At 44.7% G+C, this 20,575-nt stretch overlaps 1 protein-coding gene across 1 annotated transcript in view; it reads left to right on the top strand.

The window, feature by feature from the left end:
* The first annotated feature begins 9,698 nt into the window (after window positions 1-9,698).
* The window catches only part of LOC126531788 (uncharacterized), an 82,340-nt gene continuing 71,463 nt past the window's right edge, over window positions 9,699-20,575 (top strand). Inside the window, exons 1-2 of the mRNA XM_055070587.1 lie at window positions 9,699-10,091; window positions 18,448-18,517. Coding sequence (XP_054926562.1) covers window positions 10,074-10,091; window positions 18,448-18,517 — 88 coding nt within the window. The 5' untranslated portion in view covers window positions 9,699-10,073. The remainder of the gene's footprint in view (window positions 10,092-18,447; window positions 18,518-20,575) is intronic.

Genomic DNA, 20,575 nt, shown 5'->3' with positions numbered 1-20,575 from the left:
GTTTGAGTGAGGTAGTGCGCAGTGCTCTGTCGGTTTTTTATTGCAAGGAAAATGGCGGAGTGACTGGAGCAGCGCTACTGCATCAAACTTTGCCAGGAACTGGGCGACAGCCAAGTGGGAACCATTCGGAAGATTCAGACGGCTTTCGGTGACGATGGTATAAGCAGTACACAGGTTAAGGAGTGGTACAACCGTTTAATGACGGCCGCACATCGGTGGAGAGCCAGCCACGCTCGGGTCGGCCATCAACATGCCGAAATGACCACGTCATTGCCGAAGTGAACGCTGTGGTGATGCGGGACCATCGTGTGACTATCCGAGAAATTGCGGAAAAGGTGGGCATCAGAACTTTTTCTGCACATTCCACTATGACCGAAGATATTTGGCCAGAGAGTTGCGGCGAAATTCGTGCCGAAGCTGCTCACGGTGGAGCAAAAGCAACTTCGTGTTGAAGTCTCAAAGGACATGCTGGATTCCACAAACAGTGACCCTGACTTCATGAACACCATAATCACTGGTGACCAGTCTTGGATGTATGGATACGACCCGGAAACCGAATCCCAGTCGTCCAAGTGGAAGCATTCCACGCCACCAAGACCAAAGATGGCCCACCAAGTGCGCAGCAACGTCAAAGTGATGCTGACTGCTTTCTTTGACTCCCGCGGTGTGGTACACCACAAGTACGCACCACAGGGTCAAACAATCACGAAAGAGTGCTACAGGGATGTCCTACGTAATGCTGTGCAGAGTAAGAGACCGGAGTTGTGGTCAACAGGAAATTGGCGAATCCATCACGACAATGCTCCTGCACATTCCTCGCACTTGATTCATACTTTTCTGGCGAAAAGCCAGAATCCTGTAGTTAAACAGGCTCCTTACTCTCCTGATGTGGCGCCCTGCGACTTCTGGCTGTTTCCCAAAATCAAGAGGCCATTGAAAGGAGCGCGATTTCAGACAAGAGAGGACATTATGGCTGCAAGGACAGCTGAGCTAAACTCCATTCCGAAAGATGCCTCCTCGGAATGCTTCCAACAATTGTAGCATCGCTGGGAGAAGTGTGTGGAGTCCCAAGGAGACTACTTTGAGGGTTATTCGGTTCCCAACGCTCCAGTTATGCCAGTTTCTTTTTCTCTTCGGCAAAGGTCGGATACTTTTCTAACAGACCTCGTAAACTGGGGATGTTTTACAGGGCAGAACAGTTTGTGTTTGAGACGTTTACTTTTTCATTAATTTATTAGTGCTGGAAAAGCAGTGTAGTGAAATCAACTTTCTCTAGAATTAAACAAATTTTAAATGGGTAAGCATTTATATGCCTACCCAACGAGAAATTCGTCCGTCAGGTAAGACAACGAATGGCTCATACACCCGTAAACAAGCAGAAAATGCAATGGCTCATACCCACGTAAGGCATAGGCTACAAGAGGTCATCAAAGTGAAGCGAGCAGTGCACCTGCGCAACACAAAAAACAGCGTTTCAATAAAGAACAAGCTCAAAACAAGCATCCGAACCATTAATAAAGCATTACGAGCCCCTTCAGCAAATGTAGTGGTGGTTTTGCAACAACTTAGCTAAATTAACCTTAATTAACACCAAAGGTCGTGGGTTCGACTCCCACCAAAGGTCGAGGGTTCGAGTGCATTAATTAACTTATCCTAATTAACAGTGACTAATTAACTTCACCATAATTAACACCAATGGTCGTGGGTGCGAGTGCCGTAATGAACTCCATCTTAATTAAACCTGCCTTATCATGTTCGCCATCCAACATGATAAGCGAACGATCGATGAAAGTTGATAAGATTCTTTACTGGTCGGATCAAGTTCCATAACACTGACAATGACACCGGGCTGCGTGGAGATGAGCAAGCGGCACAATGCTTACGCGTACTTAGACAACTGTAAGAGGAGTGTCTGTATGAATTTTTTAATAAGTGTTCTGCAAATAACTACATTACTCTTATTGTGTTTCGGGCATTTACTTAATGGGCCGATTCAATCAAGCACTTGGAAGTAATGGCATTTTGCAAACGTTCTTTTCAGGAACAACTCAGGAGGTAAATGTTTAGAGATATGCGAACCCAAAGCAAGTAAGTCTAGCTGCAACACAGAACATGAGGTACCTTGCTTCATGGACAACCTCAGGCACTATAACAATATATTTTATGGTTTTACACCTATACTTACATACAAAAGTGGACAAAATGCATGTGTCTTTGGTATAACACAGTACTCATAATGCACTACTAAACGAATGAAAATTAACTGGTAACCTATAGAAACCAAGGTGAACATGCACTAATTCACGAGCAGGTAACTTCACACTCAGGTATGAAAGAGTATGCTGTGCAAAGAATCTTAGTCGAACAAGGATGGTGACTGTCATGTGTAGCGCCTCGGGGAAATGCATGCAGATGTACAACATTACCGGCTTTTCTGTTTTGCTCATGCCACATCAATCGATTAATCGCAATTTTATCATTAATAAAAAAATTAGAAAGTTAGAATCGTCCGCACAAGGCACGACTGGCAATGAAATCACCTCCAACGCTTGCTGAATGGGTGTCGTAGTGCTACAGTTGACTTGCCGAGGGAGGGCCGGGGACTTTAAGCACTGGTTACAGTTATAGCTTCCCGGCGCCTTGCTTGACATCACTCTATAAATATCGAGACGCTGCTAGTCTCGGGATGGAACTAGAATTGCAAGTATACGGGTTGTACGAACTGAGGAGTACGGAAATTAACGCTTCACGTTTAACGCGTCTACGCCGTTTGCAAAGACACAACCATTTGCATCTCTCAATCGAGACTTTGGTAAATGTCCTTTAGGGACGCACTGAATTGTACTGACGCCATTTTTGTGACGTAAAAACGAGCGCCACCACGCACGTGCTCCTTGTCCATCACTGTTCCACGTTGTCACAGCACTTCTTCGTGCAATCCTTTCTTTGTGTCTCAGCTGTGGCCGTGTGTGAAACCTCCTCACTGGATCTACTCGGCAAGACACCGACAGCGAAAAACCGCGAAATGACAAGCGATTTTTTTTTCCACATCGTGCAGTGTACAAAACGGGAGGCTCGAGCAAGAAGCCGCGCTTCGCGGCCCGCGCGTGCGTAATAACGTAAAGAACGAATAATATTATGGCAGTTATTTCTACCTACATGGCCATTTTCAAATGTATAAACATGGAAACCGACTTTTATGACGATTTCCTTCAACATTGCAATATAAATATGTGCCATAAATTTCGTAAAATAGAAGTTTTTTTGGTGGAATTCCTTTATTTGGTGAGTGAATTGCTTTGGTTTTTTGCTGCAAATGATCTCGGTCTAGGTCGGTTATTCATCTGCAGTGTCGTAATTCGAGTACATTTTGTTGGATTTTTTTGATGCGTTTGAAGTAAAAAATAAATAATGTAAAGGGGACAAATATTATAAGCCGCTCCGGCAGTAAATGCATAAAAAGGGTCTGCATGCTTTTATTGCATGCAAACTTTTATTCACGCGGGTAAGTCATGCAAAAAGAAAAAAAAAACGAAATCACATACAAGCAAAACAAAGAGAGAGAGAGAGAGAAAGGCAATGTAAAGACAGGGCGATTAACCAGAGGTTATCTCCGGTTGCCAACCCTGTACCGGGGGAGAGGGAAAGGGATGCGATAGACGAGAGAAAAAGAATACGAAAAAAAAAAACCACACACACACACACACCACACATACAATACAGAACTGTTTCTGTGGGCGCTGTCACGCAGTCTGCGAAGGCGTCCCATACGTCCCACTAATACATTCTATGTCACACAGTACAATCACAATTCGACACAAAGTCCGGTACAAGTAAGCAAAAGTCACTGAACTGGGACTTGGCCAACAATTGAGCACGAGACAGCCCGAGGTAAAGAAGAAGTTACTTGTGGTGCTAGAAATTACAGTGCGACAGCTTGGTCTGCCATTGAACACTCCGGTACTGCTGTCTTTCGGAGCGTCTGTGCTTGGGCACTCACACAGGAATGTGTGCTTCGCCTTAGAAAAATTTATTATTGAATCAAACCGATTTCATTGATGACCATATTATTCTATTCATTCCTCCTCTATTGCCTCATTGATATATTAAATATAATTATTTTTTTTCCTCTACGTAGCATGACAATCTACTGAACCGTTTCGATTTTCCCTCGCCTAAATTCATGTAACAAAATTTTAGATTTTTACCTCCTTTTCTGAACACACAAGCAAAGTCTGCCCTACTCTTGGCCAATCCCCGCGAGTGGGTAAGCGCCAAACTCAAGGACATCATCATCATCATCATCATCTTCACTTGACCTTGCAGTCATCGTTAATATGCTCGAACAAGGTGAGACCATATATACTGGCGCTGATATATCCTCGCCGCTATGTGGGCATCTCGTGCTGCGCTCGTCGTTTCGCACTAAATCTAATGTAGACGGCGTGCGTTCCCACAGGTTCTGCAAAGAACTCACTGTCGCTGCGCCCTTTAGCACCTGATCAACATGCTGTCCGCTGTGTCGAAAATCCCGTTCGCCGTCAGTATCACTTGCAGCTCGGAGCTGTCTTAAAGCGGATAGCGTTCTTTGGATATATTTCGCCCGTTTTCGTAGTCAGGCTTGTACCGAAGGTTTAGAGCGCCTGAAGGTTGCATGCTGTGTGCTCGGGAAGGACAGCCCTCGCCCGCGCCGCTCTCTCTCTCTCTCCCGTTTCGAGCCATGGTTGGTGTGCTTCAGCATGCGCCCTTCCGGTTCTTTGCACGCTTCTATTCTGCGCCGTTGATTCTCTTCTCTCCGGTGGTGGCAGCGGGAGGGGAGGATGACGGCCGCCTTTCACACCGCTCCTTTCGCGCCACGCCATTATCCCGAATACTGACAAAAATGGCCAAATATGCCAAAATATACACTAATGACATTGGATTCAGCAAAACACGAAGCAAACCTGTTTTCGTGAATGACCACCTCACTCCACAAAATAAGCAATTAGTCAGTAAGGCAACTCAAGAAGGAAAAAAAGTGGGTTTTTTTTTGTGGACTGATGACTGCGTCATCAAGGCGATGCAATCTACTGATAGCAAAGTTTTTCGCATAAGCAGTGACTCGGACCTGGCTATTTTCGCTTACATCGAATATGTTTTCTCTTTTCTTTCTTGTTTTTCGATTCGTCCTATTCTGATCTGACCTGATATCGTACATTTCCGTTAACGACATGCCATCCTACTTTTCGCATAACTATCATTCAGCGATTCATTTCAATTCACGTAGTCTTCGAAAGCATTTTCACGGTTATCAGATACTACTGTCCTCTTGTTTTCATTCCTTCTCAATTATGTGTGTTTCTGAGACATGGCTAAGTAATTCCGATAAGATCTTTATTGTTTTCCATCATACAGTTCAGAATATTGCAATCGCATTTCATCACATGGTGGCTCAGCCATGTTTATTTGGTCCGACGTCAGTTACAAGCGTAAGCCTGATTTTCACTTAAATATCTTTGATTGCGAGTCAGTCTGGATTAAGGTTGAGCGCTCTGTAATAGGAATTGAAATAATATTGTTTTTGGTACCATTTATCGATCACCAAATTCACCGATTCCGGCATTTTGCGAAGCACTTGACATTACTCTTGACATTCTTTCAAAGGAAAAAAGTCCGTTGTCATTTTCGGTGACATTAACATTAATTTACTTGATGCTTCCTCCTCTTATCTAACTCAGTATGTCAGCTGTTTACAAAGTTATGGTCTTGAATCTCTACTATGCCTTCCCACCCGCTGCGCTAATAAAGGTTAGGGAACACTTATTGACCATACGCTTTCGAACCTTCTTCATACTCCGTCCGCATTCATTATTCGAAGCAATATTACAGATCATTTTCCAGTTGCCCTTTGTTTTGAGAACAGACCTCGCATTAATAGCGTGAACTTTGTTAAGAATAACTTTGATCGCGACAAATTTAATGAAATGGTATCTAATTCTGATTGGTCTTGTGTCACTTCAATTAATTATGCTGAATCAGCATACCCTGCTTTCATCTCTATAATATCCAACTGCATACCTTCATCGACAACATGTGTGCAGTGTCATAAACGTTATTCTTCCCCTAGAAACCCATGGTTGACAGGGGGATTACTTAATAGCCTGCGTAAGAAAGATAACTTATATAAAAAAGAAAAAGACAACCGTTTAATGTAGATCTACTTAATCGTAACAAGCAGTATTGTACAGACTGAAGGCTCTAATGAAGGATGCCAAAAAGCGCTAGTATCAAGACGAAATTAATTGTACTGGCTCAGACATAAAAAACAATGGCGCTTGATCAATTCATTTCTCAATAAAACCATTAATCCGCCTATAGCCTACGTTCATCATGAAAGATCAGTAATATCTAACCCATTAGATATCGCTAACGCATTTAGTGACTACTCCTCTCCCCTCCCCTAACAGCATTAAACCTACAAGGTTCCGCAACTCAATATCTAAAGCACAACTTTGGAAATGTCAATGCACCTTTCACATCAAAAGCTTATGCGATTTTTACCCATAAAGTTTCGGAATTGAAATCTATGCGCTCCGTAGATTCCGCGGCCTCAGCGAGATGCTGCGGCGAACCCGTTCGCCATCAAAACGCCCTTGAAACTTTGTGCTCGGATGCGGCTGCTTGCGTTATGTGACTCCCGGTACATGGGCGTTGCCGCGAAATTCAGCCAGAGTTCGCAATGTTCGCGGTGAAATGTCTTTTCGAGCGTGAAAAAGACATTCTAGACAAAATCCAGATTAATTTCCGGCGCCCGGGGTTGCTTTTGTCGGCGGTGCATGGACAGCACGAAAAAATTTCGGGGGGGGGGGGGGGGGGTTGAAGCCCCACAAGCCCCCCTACCCTGGCTACGCCCCTGGTCGTTTCCCACTTCAGCTTATGCATTAACCCTATCGTTTTATATTCTCCATTCTCCATTGTATTGTTGTTCTGTCTCAATATGTATTTGTATTTATATTTTGTTAATTTTATATTCCACTGCCTTTATTTTTTTTTTACTGTTAAGTAGTATTTGTGCTTCTTTTTAACATTACGAAAGGTCCCCCTACAGTGTTTACACTATGGGACCTTTTTCTGTACTAAATATTTACACTTTTGTATCTGCAGTAAGTATTCAATAAACTTCAATTCAATTCAGATATCTATCTGTATTGAGGAATTTCTTAACAAAGATCATTGCAGACAATGCTTTCTTTATTCTGGTGTCTTTCTTTATTCACAATATCAACCATTATTGTAAAATTGAAGCTTAACAGCACTATATCATCTCCCGTGTGATAGTTGTTAAAAGAGAACATGGAACTCCATATTCACCAGCAGAGTAGACTACGAAATACTCGACTGGCTCACCTGTGTCCTCGACATCATACGTCTTAACTAGAGACGCCTAAAACTGGAAGCGAGGCGGGAATTCAGGGGCTTTATTTACGCCTAATTTGCGCCAAAAGCACCGCTCTTAGAAGGCGAGCTGAGTACATCGAAAATATCCGTGTATTCAATCGAAGAACATCACCACTTCACTCTATAAATCACTCGATTCATCGCTGAAATCAGCCTTTCTTTCTTTTTATTTTTTCCCCCTAAAAATCCAACGAAGCTCGAGCTGCCGGCAGCGCCATTTTTAGATAACCTAGTTGCGAAATCGTTTTACTGACTGCCATAATAAACTTACTCCTGCTTTCGCTGCCCCGCGGTTTGTGTGTTGCCATCTGCCAGAAGCACGAGACGAATGCGGCGAAATCGGCTCGTTCCGGGCTTTGCTAGAAAATGAAAAGTACCGTCGACCAGCATAGCTCGTCCTTGGCCATTTTCACCAGAAACGTGTAGATGAACCCAGCTTGTCCAAGGCACGGAAAGGGTTAACATACAACTTGCTTATACATAAAGCCATCTAAGCTGCTGCTACATATGTACTGGTTAACGGCTCTGTTCTAAACGAAATTACGCGAAGAAACCACTTACGCTAACTAAATATCCTCAATGCAACAAATATACGCCTTCAAACAAATCATTCCTTTAGGAAAACGAAAAGCTTTCTAGGAGCGTTCGGCCATTCGCTTACATCGACAATCATCGTCCATGGCTATTGCACATTTCTTCTGCCTTACTTTTTTTTTCGAACTTGGATAATCATTTCGTAATTGAAATTGAACACGGTATGAACACGGTATGAACACAAAGGGTGGACGTATACACGTAACAGGAAAAGCAGCCGCACTGTAACATGCTTGGCGCGCTTAAAACCTTACGTTTCGCCATCTTGCTCCGTTTCACGCAGACGACGCCCTCTCCCGACAGCTGCTGGCGCGCAGGCGGCGGCGGCGGCGGCGGCGCAACGCCTCGGCGCTCGTCATTCGCACGGGCGCCATGTCCGCGTGGAACAGCGCCGCCAAGACGCTGGTGCACGCCATCGCCGTCAGACCGTCGCCGAGTCAGTGCACGGGAAATAAGACTGCGCGCACGCTGGCCACGAACCGTGTGCAGCAGCTCAGGTCGCCTTAATCCCACATAAGGAAATCTTTGTTGCCATCCCAGGAAGCTTTAGCTCGGGCCTAACTCCGAGGCCGCCTATTACATACATGTACAACACGGAAACGCTTTCCTGCGATAACCGCAGGGCCGATTTTAATGAAATTTGTTGCATTTGTGAGAGAAATTTAAATTCTTGTGACTGCTGGAAGCGGAATCTTGATTTAGGGCCTGAATATTGTTTAGAAAATTTCAAAAAAATAGAAATGTCGAAAAAAATGGAAGCACGAAGTTCACAAATTAATAGCTCTTCATCAAGAACATATATCACGGTTCTGTAAATGGTGTCCATTAGATCATTCAAAGTGTCCAAGTTCGAAATGTCAATTTGTATCTTACGTGAATTCATTACGTTGTGTACAAGGGTTCTTCAAAAGCTGTATTTCCATGTTACTAAATTTTTTGGCATGTATGTGTAACAATCACTGTTGTCTGCTTTGGATGTACTGGTAGATGCAATTATAACAATTCGGATAACATTTTTCATTGCTGAGTTGCAGAGTTGTAAACTTGATAGTTTCGTTTTCTGAAAATTTGCTATCTTTTCCAATTTTTTAGTAAAAAAATTATTGACCTAAATAAACAATTTGAGACAAACAGTCACTAAATTTTAAGTTCTTTTAAATGCAACAAACCTCGTCAAGTTTGGTGCAGTGGTTGCTGAGAAAAAACAGATCTCCTTTCACATGTATTTAGATAGGAGCACCCGAGCTAAAGCTTCCTCTTGAGGATATTTCTTTAATTGCACGTGGCAGATATCACATTTCTAATCCCTGAATTGGAGTGCGCCGAAAGGCGGAAATTATTTGAAAGAGAAATTGAAACTTATATTTGACTAACTAACAACGTTTCACTAGTTAAGCTTTTAGCTAATTACCTTACCGCCCATATTGCAATTCATGAATTCTAGCCGGTGAGTTTGCAATGCATATCTGCTTGGAACGAATTCTGACGGTGGCACCGGTTTCGAGATAAGCGGCGTCGAACTTGCAGTAAAAATGGACTGTTGTTCCACGTAATTTATTTTTAAAAATCACCGTTAATTTTTGCTTACATTTTAGCAGAACGGCGGGAGGGTGTGTGTGTTCGGGGGGAGGGGGGCTGTCAAGTTGCACAATATTTCGGTATTTTTACGAGCCCCTGTGAACTCCGCTAAGGTAGTTTGTACTGACGTCATTGTGACCGTCATCTTGGGGTACTATAGCACTTCGAGAAGCGGCGTAAACAAGAAACGTGACAGCACGACATGCATGCCTTGCGCCGAGCGACAAAGCGATAACTGATATTTCCTTAAAGGCAATCACCATCAAAAAGCAAAACAAAATGCGCATGATAAGCACGGTGAGAGCTGCGTCCGTGACGTCACGGGAAAACTACTTATAAGGAGCGCCCGCACAGACGTGGACGCTCAAATTTTATCAGCGGCGTCTTCATAACTTCTTTCATAACGCGTCTTGAACCCAGATTTCTACAAGGATCTGCAGGCTACATTCCAACGGAAATCAGCCATGGCCTATGTAACCCTGGTAAGAAAAGTTTCTGTGATTCACCTATAACGACATGCAATTTGAGCGTTTGTTTTGCTTGCTTGCTTGCTCGCTCGCTCGCTCGCTGACTTGCTTGCTTGCTGGCTGGCTCGCTCGCTCGCTTGCTTGCTTGCTTACTTGCTTGCTTGCTTGCTTGCTCGCTCGCTCGCTGACTTGCTCGCTCGCTTGCTGGCTGGCTGGCTGGCTGGCTCGCTCGCTCGCTCGCTGACTTGCTTGCTCGCTTGCTTGCTTGCTCGCTTGCTTGCTTGCTTGCTTGCTTGTTTGCTCGCTCGCTCGCTCGCTGACTTGCTTGCTTGCTTGTTTGCTCGCTCGCTCGCTGACTTGCTTGCTTGCTCGCTGACTTACTTGCTTGCTTTACTTACTTTACTTACTTACATGATTGCTTGCTTTACTTACTTTACTTACTTACTTACTTACTTATATACTGCCGTCTCGGTGCGAAACATTGCAGGGGTGAGCACAGAAGTTACTTGCATAGATAATAAATCAAGCATGACACAGCATACATTAGCATGCATACAAAACACGAAACCGCGTGAGTGTGCAAGTAACAGAATAACATGTTACATGTACGCGTAGGTCGTAAGAGAACTGAACGCGCTTATTTTATGCGGGTTCTCCGGGCCAGTTGGCTTATCTTTGGGTACATGAGAACAGCACCAGAGTCATTCAATACTTTTTTCGGCGTAGATACGGGGTTTTATTTGTACGCGACCTTTCACTTGATCTACTCCATCGTCGCCAACACCTCTTCCTCATCTCTTAAGCCGTACCCCACTTCTCGCTCATGTGTAAAACCAGCGACGCGCCAGAAGAGGAGGAAAAGTTTCCCACACTGGTAACAAAACATTAAAGCCGGCAAAAAGAAGTGAAGGATTCGGCAACAGAAGCAGCCGATTGCGAAAGAAATTGACAAAACGGAATCAATGCGTGAATTGAGTGTGGCAGAGACCGAGGCCTCAAAAAATCATCGAAACGATCGAATGTCTTTGCTACGCATGCGAAACATAGTGCAGAACGTGAACGTTTGCTGGTTCGTAAACGCGATGCGAAAAATTTGCGCAAACGCCAAAGAACGCTTCGCTTGCGATCAATTCACACATAAGCGTGAGGTCTACCAATCCTTATTACTGCAACTGCAGTTGAGTGCCCGAAGCAGTGTTTACTTTGCCCGTTCGTCCCTTTCGCTGAGCCGCGACGTGCCTCGCCGCGACGCCGTCGTCGTGGTTGTCGTCTTCGTGTTGTCCTCGTTGCATACACATTTGGCCCGCACAGGATTCGAGGAGTTTCGGGCAGAAGTAGACGCGTTGGCGAGAGCCTTTCAAATGAACTTCAATTGCAAGTGCGACTGTTCTGTCTCTGCCACATTTCTATGACATTTTAGCGCCCCTCTCTTCACTAAATGCGGCACCAACTATGCCCGGAAATTCTCAAGTTGTCATTTGTTGCCGCATCACACACATGTTGTGCCTGTAAAAATGCAGAGCGATTAGGCTCGCATCATTCTTCGAACAAAGTCAGTGGGAAATCGGCGCGCGTGTTTGTGCCGGTATATGGCGCCATATATACCACGTCCTCTTGGCCGCGCATCCGCTCAGCTGCGCTCCCACCAGCCGGCGGTGTACGCGCTGTGCCTGCTGCTGAGCGTGCTCGCGCTGGCGGCCGTCGTCTCGGGCGTCGTGTTCGTCGTGCTGCGCATGTACAACCGCTGCGGCGCGCGCCGTCAGGTGGACGTCAACGACGAGTACCGACAGCGCTACGGCACGCTCGTCAAGATGCAGCTCGTCTGCATCGGAGGCCTCGGGTGAGTCCGTGGCAGCTGTATTCTCTCCAAGCTGGGAGTTTTATTATTCACGCGCAGATCCGAAACCTGGAAGGAGGATTCACGGAAATAGCTGTGTTGGTATCCAGTTGAGCTGCTGCAACCCAATTGGACACCATTTGCAAACAGTCGGTATTGTTTGCACGCTTTAACCGTACGCAAAGACATCCGCACAGATGGCAGTAAGCTGCCGTATGCAGTAAGTAGTCGAACGAAAAAAAGGAGCGAACAAACGTCCACAGAGCGCCGAGTACTTCTGAAATAAGTATCTGGGAGTATCACAAACACTCGGTCACGGACACCGGCTTGTCCCATGTGTTGAGCGATGGCGACCCACGACGCTGTTTGTACACTTCGCCACACATAACTCTATGGGCAATATTTACTCTGCTAGATTTTTGGGAGCATCTGAGTTCCATACATAAACTTGCTCGACTGTCTCTTACTGACTTATACCGAAAGCACGCAATGCAAGTTTGCTCTTGCTTTCAAGTCGCGGTGTGCAACTCGTTTTATTAAGCATAACTTTTAATGTGCATAAAATAATATTATAAATATACACTGTTTTTTTTTTGTATTTCATTTGATGTCCGCATACTTTCGAGTATATTTATTCGTGCTATTCTAAAGCGAATATATACATAAGTAAATAACAAAGCAGCAGAAAGCGGTTATAGTTAATACAGTAAAATTGATTAGTTGATTGTATCCGGGAGTGATAATGTCTGATATGGCCGAACGAAACTTTGGGTTGTCTTTGATTGCGACAACTGCGCCGGGAAGGTGGTTCCATTCCTGAGAGGACCTAGGAATAAATGATTCGTGACAGGTTCTGGTGTGGCACTGAATTGTTCCAACCCTATGGCTATGATCAATGCGAGAGGAAATGTAGGTAGAAAATAATATAAGATTGTCGCGAAGGTTGGAATTGTGGAAATATAGTTCATGAAAAAAAAGGGAAGCGAAAGCACTTACGTCGGGCTGAGAGCGGAGCAAATAGCAAGGAGGTTTTCATGGAAGTTACGCTTGATGTGCGGCTATAATTGCTATAAACGAAACGCGCGGCATTGTTTTGGATTAGTTGAAGCGATTCAATAATCATGTCGAGGTGCGGGTTCCATATGGATGAGGCGTACTCCATTTTACTTCTAATAAGCGTTTTGTATAAGATTAACGATGTAGGAGCAGGAGAAAAATTTCGGCGAATTTAACCTAGTATGCGGTTAGTATTGTTAATTACCCTATTTATTATCACAACTTCGGACAAACCACTGCTGGTAGCCTTTAATTATTGTATTTGCTTTAATAAATTAATCTGTTTACTGTTGATGCTTTATGGTTTCGTACTTTGTATTTACCTTTGACAGGAAGTTTCATTGGAGAATCTGCATGTTCATTTGTTCTACGTACACATGTGACTACTGACAGAAAATAATCGAAATTGAACACTGTTATGCAAGCCATGCACTGTGAAGGGATTAGCGCCAAACTTCGCTTGCGCTTACCCAAAGGACATGGCTGCTGGCCTTGTACTTGTGCAATGGTGGCATCCGGGCAGGCCTCACGGACATGGACGCAGCCGACCAAAGTATGCAGGTGGACACCTACGCGTTCTTCAAACATATGCAACAGGCGAGCACTGTTTTCGTTGGCAAAAGATACGGGCATCACTGGCACTCGAATCGCCTAACGCGTTAAGGATGTACACGCGGTGAGCAGCGCGCGGAGGTAGTCGACGCTGTGTCGCCCACGCTACATGAGCGTTCATGCAAATTGGTACCTTGCTATACTGTAGTGAATTCGGGCTTGAAGGCGCGGACTTACAAGCGTTTCTCTACGCCGCTGTGTAGTGTAAGGATTTCGTTGTTCGATTCTAGCACCGTTCGCGGCCGGCCGATCCGGTGACAACGTGGTGAGAGCGCCGTTCGGACCACTCGCTCAGCGAGGAAAGGAATGGCAGTGCAATACAATCGCTACATTATTCCGGCCTGGTATTTTTTAAGCGAGGCAACAGACTCACCGTACTTGGTCAGGCGGACAAGTAAGGTGTTCTCTGTTGTCACAGGTTGCGCTGAGAAAATCGCACTCTGTCCAGATAGCGTATCGCAGAGCGGCGAGATGGACGGCGGCAGTGTGCGTATATGTGGATCGGACGCATTGATAGCGATTTCTGCTGCCTGCTGCAATGAGGAACTGCAGTATAGCTCCGTGTATCTATCACGATAAGGAAAACCGAAGAATAGCCACTTCCGTTTCTAGGACGATAAACGTTTCATGCCATTGAAAAAGAAAAAAAAAAGCAGTTTCGTCCGAAGACGGAGGCCGAAGCACCGACAGCGTTAGCAAGGTTAAGCGTTGCCCTCTAAATCTCCGGACGGTGTTCTGACTGTACGCGGGTCTGGCCATGCACGAGTGCACCACAATTTCTGGCACTCTTAAGGGCATTAATACGTCGTAAGCGGAATCGCACAGGCTCCACTACGCTGCATGCCCTTAAAAAAAACAGTGCCATTAAAATTAAATTACTTTCAGGTATTTTGCACTGATGCTGTTTTTGCACTTTAAATTTTAATAGTATGAAAATATCTAAGATAGAATCCATGCGCTACGAATGTAATGTTTAACGACATTTGTTTGCGGGCAACCATTCTAAAAAAAAAAAATCTGAGAAAGAATTCAGTAAGGACGTAATACCTGGTTTGAGCAACTTTCGCGGTACAATGCTATCTACCTTGCATGTAGGGCATGCATAAGCATATAGCATATGTATACACCATGGCAGCAACGACTGCGAAAATTCGCATGTAGTGTTCATGTAATTGCTATCGCAATAACAGAAATTAATGCACAATTTTTTTGACGTCGCTATCTCTGTAATGGTCTCGGCACCGCTCTCTCAGCTTCACATCAATACAAATGCGCAATTAAAGGTGATTGCGCTAGTGTGGGGTGGTTAAAGAAAAAGTGTATGCATGTCCAAGCATCACGTACTGAATGTGTGAATGTGACACACGCTGGCCACCCAATGCTTACAATAATGTGAACTATATCTATAAACAAAGGGTAAAGTAGGGGACGGTGGAGGGGGGGAGGCAACTTCGGATGGCGGAGGGCATTCATTTGCCCCATTCTTGTAAAACGTAACGAATATGAGGCCCGCGTTGGTAGTGGAGGTTCAAGGGTACATGAACAACAGGCTATCGTTCTTTCGTGCGCCCAACGTGCTAATAATAATGAATGGCGGCACAGGAATGTCACGTGCCTACTCATATGAGAATTTGTAGAGGCTTCAGCTTTTAAGCACCTTGTTCATCGCTGCATACGTGCATGTAACACGTTGAGACCCGTTGCCTTCGGTGCATTGCCGTAAGGTTCAAATGTATGGTACCGGTAATATATTGCGGTATTTTGCAGTCAGTGACATAAGAGTATACGGTGTTGTGAGACAACTAAGCGTTCCCTCGGTGATAATTCTAGGTTGATCTGGTTGCCTGGGGAGGGGGAAGGGAGCTTTGGCTAAAGTTGCACGTTGGGCTTCTTCGTATGCCATGATGGAGGCAAAAGACGTAGCGCATCAGAAACAGGACAAAAGACGAACACAGACGGCACACACGTTTCGCGCTTCCAAAGTAACACCATGCAGGGTGTACCTCAGTTCATAAACACGCCTGAGTATTCGAATTTTTAAAATATACGAGCCGAACGGTGTGTTCTTTTTGCTAATAGAAACTATAGGGACACTCTAAGCGAATTTTTGCCGGCGTCGCCGTGGGGTTCCACATAAAGTCCAAGTGCGATAACATCGAGCCGCGCACGCCGTTTGCTGCGACTGCGAAGCAAATCGTCTCAGGTTGAGGCGCTAAGGATGGTGGCTTGATGCGTGCCGTCCTCCCGCGTGCCCAATATTGGCGGTCACGTGGTCAGATGAGCGACAGGTGGAGAGGAGATTAGCACCGGTTAACAGGATCAAGCGTGCACTGTAACGATATGGAGCGACAGGTGCGCGCGCGTCTGCTCCTCTACCACGGCCGTGGCGGCGCGCATGGCTCTCCGCGCGGTTGAGCGCCTAAGCGGGCTGAGCTTGTTGCGTAATGTCGAGTGTCGGACACGCGTTGAAGCGAGGGGCAGCCCGATGTATTTGCTCCCCGCTGCTCTTCATCACGCCAGCGTTGTGACGGCGAGTTTTCTTTTTTTTTATTTGGGCAACATAAATACAAGGTTAGCCCGCAAGGTAAGGCAAAAGGAGGGCGTAATCCTCCTGACTAAGGCCTTTACCTCGCTGGAGCAGCAGAAGTAGCAGTCAACTGATAACAAAGTACAACTAATATGACACAAAACTTCAAAACTATTTACAGCAAAATTTTAAACACAATGAAAAGTATAAACCGTTTGCCAAATAGCAAGTAACAGAATAAATACAGCACAGGAAAAATAAGAACATTCTGTTATTAACAAAAATTTTACATTCAGAATAGAACATTAATAACATTACTATTGATATTAAACAAAGAAACTTTATTAACATTCGTTAAACACACAGTGATCAGAAAATATTATGTTTTGTATTGCATGTTTAAATTTGTGAATTGTTCTAGAATTTATAGCTTCGTCAACAATGTTAGGGTACATATTACATAAAGAAATGGTTTCATATTCGATCGTTTGCGTGCCATATTTTGTCCTTGGTTTCTTTATTACTATTGATGTGTGACGTAGGTTGTATCCCGTGTCTCTACTCAGGTAAAGAGTTGAAAATAGTTCCCTGTTGCTGGAGATCTGCTTAAATAGCCGTATACAGATCTTTGTTTTTTAAGAGTCTCTAATATTAGGAATGTTGTAGCGCATCATTAGTATAGAAGATCCTATGTATTGTTTCGAGAAGTTCAGCAACCGGACAGCTCGCCGTTGCAAAACTGCCAATTTTTCTATATCTGTTTTATTACCGTTTCCCCATACTAAGAGGCAGTAGCTAAGATGCGAGTGCACAAACGAAAAGTACAATTGTATGAGAAGCCCGATAGGCACAATGCATCGGATCCGTTGTAGCAAGCCAACAGATCGTGCAACCTTAGTGCGTACCTTATTTATGTGTTCTGTCCAGCTTAGGTTTTTGTGAAATGTAACACCCAGAAACGAATGGCTTGAGACATGTTCAAGTTGCGATCCAGAATAAAAAAGCTTTACGTCGTAATCTGTTTGCTTATTCTTGGAATAAAAAACTGTGAATTTCGTTTTTTTTTTGCATTTAAGTCAAGTTTATTTAGATAGAGCCACTCGCTAAGTTCTTGTAACCAATGGGTTGCGGTAACTTCTAGTTCGTGAAGGTTTGCTCCGGAAAAAAAGACATTAGTGTCATCAGCATACAGTATGATTTCCTCTGTCAATGGAATGTTAGTTAGGTCATTTATGTAAATAATAAATAATAATGGCCATAAAATGGAGCCTTGCGGTACCCCATATTTAATCATGCTCTTTTCAGAACTGTAACCTTTCAAGGAAGTGTACTGAAATCTAGATTCAAGGTAGCTATGCATAAGTGTAGGTAGTGCTCGCGGTCATCAAGCGAGATCTGTTTATGTTTGGCGGTGACACCGCGCTTTTTAATTTATGTAGTAAGCGAATGTTTGCAGCAATTTATACGGCCGATAAAGCTACGAGCCTTACTTTGTGCAGTTGTCTAATGCTTTGCTATCGCTATCAATTCTTCGGCTGTCAGGCGAAACTGCTACTGTTTGTATTCGGCCTCAATTCGAAAATTCGATATGAAATTTTTCAAATATTCTGCCACGACCAAATGTACGGCATAACAGCTGCGTTTTAGAGCCTGGGAGAAAGAACTCGACGAAAATAAATATACCAGGTGTTTCTTTTGAATGCGAAACACTTCAAGAATAGTCGCAGTTTTGTACGAGCGGTGAAGCATGGATAGTGACAGCAATGTATTAAACAACTACAAGAAGTGAGGTTCGTATAGTTTCATTGGCCGTATAAATTGCAGGAAAAATTTGATTACTAATTAAATTAACGAACACGGTGGCACGCGTGCACAGGTAAAGATGACCAGATCTCACTCGATGGTCGCGAACATCTCGTAACAATTGATGCTGTGGCGTGATGAAGATCGCCGGTCTCGGGATGCGAATGCCTTGCGCTTAATTCCTACCACTTCGACGAGCGAGATGTTATTCATCTTATTCCTGCGCTGGCATTGCAATGTATGTACCACTGAGATATGTGGGTTTTCAGAGTAGCAGTGTTCGGTATTCAAGTTTGTGTACGAAGCGATTTTTTTTTTCTTCTAAATATTCGTGCCCGATTCGATCTCAAAGTTTCGTTTTTTAAACATACCTTTAGTCATAGCGTACGCGCACGAATTCATCCCCAATGTTTTTTAGTGGTTCCGCATTGGAGAGGTAGACCACCACAAGAAGGGCCGGAGCGTATAAGATGAAAACGGGCATGTGCGGCATTCTTTGTTGTTAATTATTTCTGACGACGCTTGTACTTGCACAGGGTTTCGGCGAGATCTTCAACACTGCTTATCATGTGCTGAACGCTATCGCCAACGACGTTGGAGATAGTGGTAAGTTCCTTAAATGTTCTGTCACTACGCTTGATAAGCTTGCGTCTCATTGGAGGGCGTCTACAGACGCCTAGCTCGCGAAGGCATCTCGAGTCGCGCGCTACAGACGAAGCAACCACACACTTCCGCCCGCGACACCAGCGCCGATTGCTTCCCTCGCGGGTCGATCGAACGTCGCCTTCTGTCGCGTGACCGCCTGCCCGTTTGGGTTGGAGGGTATATACGGTGTACCGGTGGTCGCGTTTCCACCATGCCAAGCGTGGCGTCTTCATCCTGCAAGTTTGGTACACAGTAATATTGTGTGCATGTCGATCAGTGGCACAGCAGCGAGACCAGCCCGTGAAACTATGCAAATAAGCACCCCGCAGTATACGCAGAGGCAAATTGCGCATTTCTCTATTGGCACGCCTTCTTTTGATCCGTGTCTTGTGGCAAATCGAGTGGCCCCCCTTACGTACACAGCGATAAAGTTTAGTAAGCTTCGTATATATAGGCGCGTTCACTCAATGCTGGCCCGAGCTTTCGGGAAGAAGCACGCTGCAGGACCAGCCGATGAGAAACGTTGTCGTAGTTAAGTGCACAAGGCGGACTTTTCGAAAAGCTCTAATGCGATAGCGTGTTTTGGCAGCAATGAAAAGGGCGAATCTCATCGGTGTTTTGTGGAAATTGTACTCGCGGTCTGCGAGCTGGTGAGGCGGCCGCGTGACAGCGCGTCGGCTGTAGTAGCTGATAGTTCACACAACTGGCAATTACGCACTGTTTATCATTAAGCGCTTAACTTAATGTACTTTTATAAACCTTTTGAAGACATTGCGCTATTAATTGCACGTGTAGATGTCGCCAAAACAAAGATAAGTAATAATTCTTCACACCAGTCAACGTGACTCATGTGTTTCGGGTCGTCGTGTCTTGCCGTGCGCGGTGCTTTGCGGATCCCAAAAGGTGCTAGCGCGCTCGGGTGTTTTTAGAAAAGTTGACGTACACGTAGTTGACATGTTAGCATTATCCTTCTTATTTAAATAAGGTCGCAGATTAGCATTACCTTGCTTTAGAATAAAGGAAAAAAATTATATTTTAGGCTAAAAGGAACATACCGCCACCAAAGTTCCAAGACCGTCCGTGCAATGAGGATGCTGAAGCACCGGCAACACCTGATGATAATTAAGATAAAAATGAATGCTCATGTTAGTTGCATGTACCGCTAATTATCACGCTACATTGTCAGTTAATTGCTTTTTTATGTTCTTTCAGCTTTCATGATTGATCAATTTCTACACTACATTAAAGAAGTTGAATAAACGCTAATTATTGCGAAATTTTTTTTTCTAATTTGCGGCAGCGACGTATTGATGCCGATAAAATCGAAAAATGCCCCAGTACTCGGACATATGCGATCCTGAGACCTGCAGTATGGCTTGCCTCACAGTTCACAGTGTTGCGTTAGAACCTGAGAATCCGTTAGGCAGTTGACAACTGCTGGAAAAGTCGGTAAAACGCTCTGCGAAGCTCTTGGCAGGCCGCGTCATGCCCCCAGCAAGGTGGCCGCCGCCGGCGTCACCCGAATCCCTAGGCCGGTGTAAGCGACTTCTACTACAGCAGTTCTTTGTTGATGCAGGCGCATGTCTGTTATCAGTAAATATGTCGTGCCATTTTCGTAGCCGGACGATATTTTAGTTGCACACCAAAACTGTCGTAGCGCCTGCTGGACAGCGCTGGTTCCTCACTATAGCGTGCTTCACATCGTAAAGAAATAAACAGTATTTTTTTTTTCACACGTCTCTAAGCACGGCACGGTGACTTGTGTGGCTTTGAATTGGCGTATTCTGCAACCTAGATGTCACACAAGATGTTGCTGATGTGCGAAGCATACTTGGCATTTGTAATTGCGTCTTATGTCCACATTTTGTGTGACGTCTTAAATGACAGGCGCATCAGACGTCGCCTTCCTTGGTGTGAAAGAAGCATTCTGCTTCGGACAGTTTCTGGAAAACGGCACCGTACTCTACGCATTGCCATAACCAGTGCACGCGCAGCCGTTCAACGTGCATACAGCGTCAC

This window comes from Dermacentor andersoni, chromosome 5 (genome assembly GCF_023375885.2).
Source record: "Dermacentor andersoni chromosome 5, qqDerAnde1_hic_scaffold, whole genome shotgun sequence".
Lineage (NCBI taxonomy): Eukaryota > Metazoa > Arthropoda > Arachnida > Ixodida > Ixodidae > Dermacentor > Dermacentor andersoni.
This window is presented reverse-complemented; position numbering and strand designations above follow the sequence as displayed.